Source organism: Phyllostomus hastatus, unplaced genomic scaffold (assembly GCF_019186645.2).
Source record: "Phyllostomus hastatus isolate PE091 unplaced genomic scaffold, TTU_PhHast_1.1 phas_scaffold_21, whole genome shotgun sequence".
NCBI classification, from domain to species: Eukaryota; Metazoa; Chordata; class Mammalia; order Chiroptera; family Phyllostomidae; genus Phyllostomus; species Phyllostomus hastatus.
In genome coordinates this window covers 14,107,942-14,115,375 of record NW_025334017.1, presented here as the reverse complement: position 1 = coordinate 14,115,375, position 7,434 = coordinate 14,107,942, and the positions used below count along the sequence as shown (strand labels likewise).

The 7,434-nt window shown below is 33.0% G+C and overlaps 1 protein-coding gene across 1 annotated transcript in view; it reads right to left on the bottom strand.

Annotated features, from left to right (window-relative positions):
- Positions 1–657: 657 nt before the first annotated feature.
- XKR9 (XK related 9) overlaps positions 658–7,434 on the bottom strand; it is a 28,611-nt gene continuing 21,834 nt past the window's right edge. The window contains exons 4-5 of the mRNA XM_045861232.1: positions 5,886–6,106; positions 658–2,535 (exon numbers count right to left, since the gene is read on the bottom strand). Coding sequence (XP_045717188.1) covers positions 1,907–2,535; positions 5,886–6,106 — 850 coding nt within the window. The 3' untranslated portion in view covers positions 658–1,906. The remainder of the gene's footprint in view (positions 2,536–5,885; positions 6,107–7,434) is intronic.

Genomic DNA, 7,434 nt, shown 5'->3' with positions numbered 1-7,434 from the left:
GCTTGCTAACTAGCCAAACATCTGAGCAGAATCTACCCATTAGTTTCTTGGCTATAAATCAATGGAAAAATGTTCGTTGAATGGAATGACTATTCAATCCAGGCTTGTGTGGGACATTTAATATTCAAGTTCATTAGTATATGTATATAGTTTTGGGGTTTTTTTTTAAGATCTTATTTATTTATTTTTAGGGAGGGAAGGGAGGGGGAGGGGGGGAGAGAGAGAGAGAGAGAGAGAGAGAAACATCAATGTGCGGTTGCTGGGGGTTATGGCCTGCAACTCAGGAATGTACCCTGGCTGGGAATTGAACCTGGGACACTTTGGTTCCCAGCCCACGCTCAATCCACTGATCTATGCCAGCCAGGGTCAGCATATGTATATAGTTTTATAACAATTTTTCCCATTATACAAATTGCTACTTCCATGTTCATTATATCATTATTCATAATAACCAGGAGGTGGAAGCAACCCAATAATGTATAAATAGAGAAAATGTGAAATAGAGAAAATAGAGAAAACATACAATATAATATTATTCAGCCTCAAAGAAAATGGTAATCTGGTCACATGCCACAATATAAATGAATCTTGAGAACATCATGCTAAGTGAAATAAGCCAGGCACAGAAAGACAAATTCTTTTTTTTATCTTCTTAATCTTAATTTATTTTGTTCTTATTTGGGCAGCTATATATCTACCATTTAAAAACCACAACAACATAAGCACAAGATGAAAAGGCAGAAATCAGTGAGGTATAACTGAAAACTAGTGTAGTCCCATGGAAAAAAGGAAATGGGGAGCTTCATCCATAAAGGATATATTAGATTTATGAAGTCATTAAAAATGGTTAGTTCACACAGCTCTCAAGGATGTTTCAAATGAAAATTTCAGATTCTGGCTTTCATGGAACTATAGCAAAAGGAACTAAAATTTGTATTGCAGTAATCCTTTCTCCACCCCCAACATTGCCAAAATTATCTAACCTTTTTAAACGATGGTTTATTGGAAATGATGTTGGAATAATGGGCAGGTCACCTGGGATCCAGTCCCAACTAGCTACTAACTATAAAGACCTGGAGCTTGTTTCCTCCTGAGGCTCATGTCCCTCATCTGTAAAACAGAGAAATGGGGCTCTGAGAAAGACAAATTCTGTATGATTCCACTTATACAGCGTATCTAAAGTAGTCAAAATCATAGCAACAAAAAATAGAGTTGTGATTGCCAGGTTGTAAAAAGGCAGGGAAATGGAAAGTTGTTGTTCAGTGGGAACAGAGTCTCAGTTTTGTAAGATGTAAAAGTTACAGAGATGCATAACAAGGTGAATACAGTTATCAATGCTGAACTATACACTGAAAAATGGTTAAAAATGGTAAATTTTATATTTTGTCTTTTTCCTCCTCCCCTCCTTTCCCTTTTCCTCAACTCAGTCTGTTTCCAACTCAATATATGCACCAAATCAAGGAAAATACAGAAGAAAAGAATGAGTGTTCTGCTCACTTCCCTTTGCAGTTCTCCACAATAAATTCCTCATTTTACTTCAGGAAAATGGACAGATCATTGAAAGAAAGCTCAATTCCGGCCTTCTAATTATGGGAGCTAGACTATGTCTTCCAATTCAGGCTCAGAATGGGTACTCTGCCAGACAATAGGCAAATATATCTAAGTTCTTAGGATCTTCAAAACCAAATGAGAAATTAATTTAAATAATAAAAATATTAATATGCTCTCACATTCATAAATAACATGCCATTACTGATCTCAAGTTAAAGAAAGCAAAACTAAGAAAAAATACACACATATACACATTTCCTTTACTAATCAATGAAACAAAACATAAGAACAAAACATAATGAAACAAAACATAAGAACAAAACATAATGAAACAAAACATAAGAAAATAAATAGCTTATTCCATTAGGAAATACTTCATTCTACAATCTGTTTGAGCTGGTTTTCCATCAATTTCATCAGGTTTCATTTCTGCACTTCTATTTGGATGCAAAGTCCCATAATAAACAATAAGAAGAAGAACTCCAAGGAAAAGAGTAAGAGCTATAATAATGCTGATAGGTATAAAATAGTCTGAATTAAAAATTGAAAGTGGGCACAGCCACAACACAATCAATATCCCGAATGTTGCAAGTACCCTTACAACATAATAACAAGACATTGGACATTTGGTATTCTGTCCCTTAATATTAAAAAATGTAAAAATGAGAATAAATCCAACAACAATCCTGTATAAGAACTCCATAATCATGGAAACACAAAACTGAGTTTGTTTTTTAAATGCCCACAATATACCTAAAAACCAAAGAAATAACAACAGACATAAAGCAATCTTAACATTTAAGAAAAAAAGAAGTACGACACTCAGCATCCAAGATAATAATGTAAACAACTTATAAAAGAGATATGTGAGTTTGGGACAGAGCCCATTAAGGAGATTTTTATCAGGCAAGGATTTTCTTAAAGCTACTTGATAATCAACAGTCGCCCAAGAAATAGCACAGCAGGAGACCATGATGGCTGCATCTATAAAACAAATGAAAAAAATTTAAAAAGATATTGTTATAGCAAAAATAATAGCAATATTAAATTACTATATGCCATACATGCTTTATCTGTGTTTACACACACCCAGAAACACATGTCAGGCACTTCATATACTCATCTCATCCAATTCTTTGATATATATTAATATTCTCATTATATATGAAGAATGCTTGGAAAATATATATTATTTGACCCAAGTTATATAGCTAGCAAGTTGCAGACAGTTGAGATTTGAATCTAAATCTGCCAAAGTCCAAAGTTACTGTACTTCACCAGTGCACTAGACTGCGTTTCAAGATTCTGAATAAATTGTACAAATTTTGAACACATCTTTTTTTTGAGGAACTGGTATAGTGAAAACTACATACTCTGGAAATTCTCTGAGATACTACAGTTATGAGCTTTGACCCTAGGCATATATCTAATTCCCTAAAACAGCATGGGGGGTGGAATTTATCATAAGTATGAGTTGAGTATCAACAAGCTCAATTCCCAGTATCTTTAAGATGATGGATCAAATAAATATGTTCTAAAAAAACTTACAAATTTCTATAGGTTTGACATCTTTACCCCATTTTTTTCTCCAACAAATAACAGAAGAATAAGTTCATTACTACTTTAGAAAGGTATGGTCATTAATCCCACTGTCAAAACTGAGGCTTTTATAAAACTATATCCAGGCTACACCTATGTTGACCAATGTGACTGTACTTTGACAAAGGGCCATGAAAAGTTAATTAATCCAGCCTTATGGATTAGAATTTTCTATCAGACGTCCTCCCTTGTGAGGACCCTGACTTTTGTTTTCAGCCATTCAACACCCTGGGAAGCCATCAAAACTGAAATCTGCTATTTACAAGGTTCTGTAAAAACCTCAGGGTATAAATGCTTTCTGAGTCCCACTCACCCCTTCTGACTTCCTACTTTAATGCATATTTTGGCCTGTTATATTAGATTGTATTATGCAGGCTTTTGAAAATATTTATCCAACACTTGTGGATATTTTCAGAGGGAGGGTTGATTCAAATAATTTAGCCTTTCAGTGGTTAAGTTGATTTGAATAACTTAAGTTTTTCATCTGCTTTCCATCTTCTAAACAGTTGTTGATATTTTTTAATTTTTTTGTTGTTGTTCAATTATAGTTGTTCCCATTTTTCCCTCATTGTTCTCCACTGCCCTGCCCACCCCCCTTCTCCCACATTCAAATTGTTGATATTTCCAATCTGTTATTCTACTCTCTTTGTTTTTGTGGATTTATATTATTTTTATTCCTTTACTCTCCTTATTAGTGTAATTTCAGGAAGGAGCAAAGATAAAAGAATATGTTCAGTCTTCTGAAGTATTTCTTCTATATGTAGCCTTATTTTTTTTTAACACTTTGAGTTATTCTTCCTGATTGTCAAAATAATACATGGTATTTGGAGAAAAAAATTGGAAATTCAGAAAAGTGCAGAGAAGATTAAATAAACTTATTCATAATCCCACTACTCATAAGCAGCCAGAGTTAACATTTTTCATATTTTATTTTAGGCATTTTTCTATATAATAATTTCTTTGTATCTTAAAAAGTATGCTAATGGAAACTTTTATACATTGCTTTTTGCCTGAATTTTATTTTAGAATTACTCTCCTATGTCATTAAAAGTTATCACTATTTCCACTGGCTACATAATTTTTTATTGTAACAGTGTACAATAATTTATTTACCAATTCTTCTATTGTTATACAATTAGATTATTTCTCACTTTTTGCTATTTTTAATTAATACCTCAACTTCTTACTTCAAGGAGAAACTAAAGAATAAGGGTAGAACCATAATATGAAGATAACAGTCACTGGATCCCATTGCTGATCTAGATGCTATGAACTATTTGAAATCATCAGCAAATCTATCATAAGACAGGCTATAAACTGAAATGTTGAACTTCTAGTTTCAGTAACTACATGACACAGAACACCTAAGTCGCAACCCACAAATTATTTGCATCACAAGGAAAAAGAGGTCTCATTCACAGTACATTCATTACAGTGTCTTTCTAACAACCAAAGTAAAAATAATATTAGAAGGGGCTACAATCTAGAGGTTTATGGGAAATTAGGAGCAGAAAGACTATTCAGGGGAATGAACTGATCTCACAGGTGAGTCTAGTATAGTGGGAAAATGAAGAAAGATGGAAATCTGGTCCTCTGAAATGAATCCAAGTCTGCATGCAACTCTAGTCATTAGTGAAAACTGAAACTATCATTTAGCAAAAAAAAAAAGTTTTTTTAACATTTCAAACACCTATTAAAAGTTTTTTAATGGAACATAATCAATAAAAGAAAAAAGCAAACAAAATATAACCAGAGACACTGAAATTAAGAACAATCTAACAATAGTCGGGGGAGGGGGCAATGGGGGGAAGGGTTTTCAGGAACTATTATTATAAAGGACACATAGATAAAACCAAGGGGCAGGGTAGGAGCAAGGGAGGGGGGTGGGTTTGGCTGGGGTGTGGGGGAGTGGGAGGGAGAAAATGCAGACAACTGTAATTGAACAACAATAAAGAAATTTATAAAAAGCTTTTTAATGGAAATACCAAACTGTCCTTTAAAATTGAATATCTTACCCTAATAAGGAGATATGCTATAATAGAGCAACCTATTGGCCAACTTTCATGAGTTCTATAGCATCTGTACTTTCACCTAATGATTCCAATTCTGGAAATTTACCCTAAGGATATATTTCAAGCATGCAAAATGACTCATGCATAAGATTATTCATTGCACCATTTTTACAATAGTAAAATACTAGAAACAACCTAAAATAACATAAAAAGGGTTTGTTAAATAAATCATGATATATCCATAATTTGTAATATTATGCAGGTAATACAAATGAGTGAGGGAGCTCTTTCTGTACTGCTATAGATAAATCTCCAAGATATACTGTTAAATGCAAAAAACAAAGACCATTTTTATCTTATATTACTATTTCTGTCAAAGAGGAGCGAGGAAGAGAGAGGGAGAGAATGAGGGAGGAACAGAGAGACAGAGAAACAGACAAAGAGAGAGAATTAATATAGACTTTTTCAAAACTTTTCTGGAAGAAGAATAAAAAAACTGACAATAGTGTCCTTTCTGGGCAAAGGAAGGAATGGGATGAAGTGGGAGGAAGAGAGCATGTCTTTATATATTTTTAAATATTTAAACCATGTACTTCTTTTTGAAAAATAAATAATTCTATAAATAAAAACAATTTTAAAATTCTAAAACCTACCAAAGAGTTATGTAGTTAACACAAGATCTCAGTGGCATCCACCTAACAAAGGTTATTAAGAAAGACTTACACTGACTGAAGTTTGCTTGACCATGTTCCAGAAAGATATAGAGCTGAAGAACAAGTTGTGGACAGCCTTCCAGGTAAGTTTCAAATAGCCTGAGCATGCTCAAATCAGTCATTCTATCTATAGCTTCTTTATGTGGATCAATTTGTTGTTCTATGAAGTTATCGGTTTTGCTGCTATATTTGAAAGCCACGTAATAACCCTTTTTCAAGGCAAACCAATACCTGTAAAGTAAACATGAACATTTATCTTCAGTAAAATATACTTTATAACATGTATGTTTACATACACATTATTTTTTTAAAGTAGCATATGTTTAAGTACAGATTTTCCCCACAAACTTTCTCTACTACAAATTTCTTCTCGTGGTTGCTTTATTGAGATTCATACTCCACAAACTTTTCTATTATCCTCACCCAAGGACATGCTTATTGGTTTTAGAAAGGGAGGGAGGGAGAGAGAAAGGGAGACAAACATCAACGTGAAAGAGAAACATCGATCAGTTGCCCCCTGTATATTGTTTTTCTTTTAGAATTGCTTTTGTTCTGGTCTGTACATTAGGGGAGTTTCACTTTTGTTTACTGACATGCATTTTTAATAGTCAAATATATAATTTTTACAGCTTATGGAATTTGATTTATGGTTAGAAAGACTTTCCCCATGCAACTTGATTTGTTTGAAATTTATCCAGTGTCTGATTATGTAGAAGTATAGTCTATAACATGGAATCTTACATTATTCCAACTCTAAAGTTAATCAAAACCTTTACTGTTTTTTTTAACCTTTACACTTCTTATGCTTCATAAATTGGCTATTGCTTCCTTTTCCATTCTGGTCTATTTCTACAATCTCTGTGTGGTCTGCCTATTTATATGGCATACAGAAAAAAAATTCTTTTCTTGTCCTTGTGATTTGGACTGGCAAGGGAAGTGCTCCTCTGGAAACAAAACTCCTCTAGTTTATCCTTTCAGATTTTCTGCTGGTCAGAAGAAAAGGAACCCATATTTTGTTACATCAAACACTGGGAGGATAAAAACATAACCTGCAAAATTTTTAAATTCTCTTAGTACCCCTCTCTACGTTTTTAACAATATACTTCTGAAAATTTCACCCTTACCACAGAACAGGCTAAATTCTTTTCAAGATCATATGCTAGGGCATGAGCTAAGTCTGACCTTCCTATGAAGGTTCAATTATAGTTTACATAACTTTTTTTCAAATGGCTACTCAGGTGTCCCAAAATACCTAACTACTAAGCAAAAAAAAACAATAAGAATATAGAATCTATGTACAACACTATCAACTACACTTACTAAATATCATTTCTAAATTACTACAACCAACCAACAACTGCAGCAGAACACATATATTTAAAGTATACATGACATCATAAAGATGAACCATATGTTAAGCAATAAAACAAGTCTAAATAAATTTCAAAATCAAAATCTTAAGAGTATGTTATCTGACCATAATGGAATTAATTAGGAATTAATATTAAAATATTTACAAAAGTTTCAAATATCTGAAAAAAATTTTAAACACAGCCTAA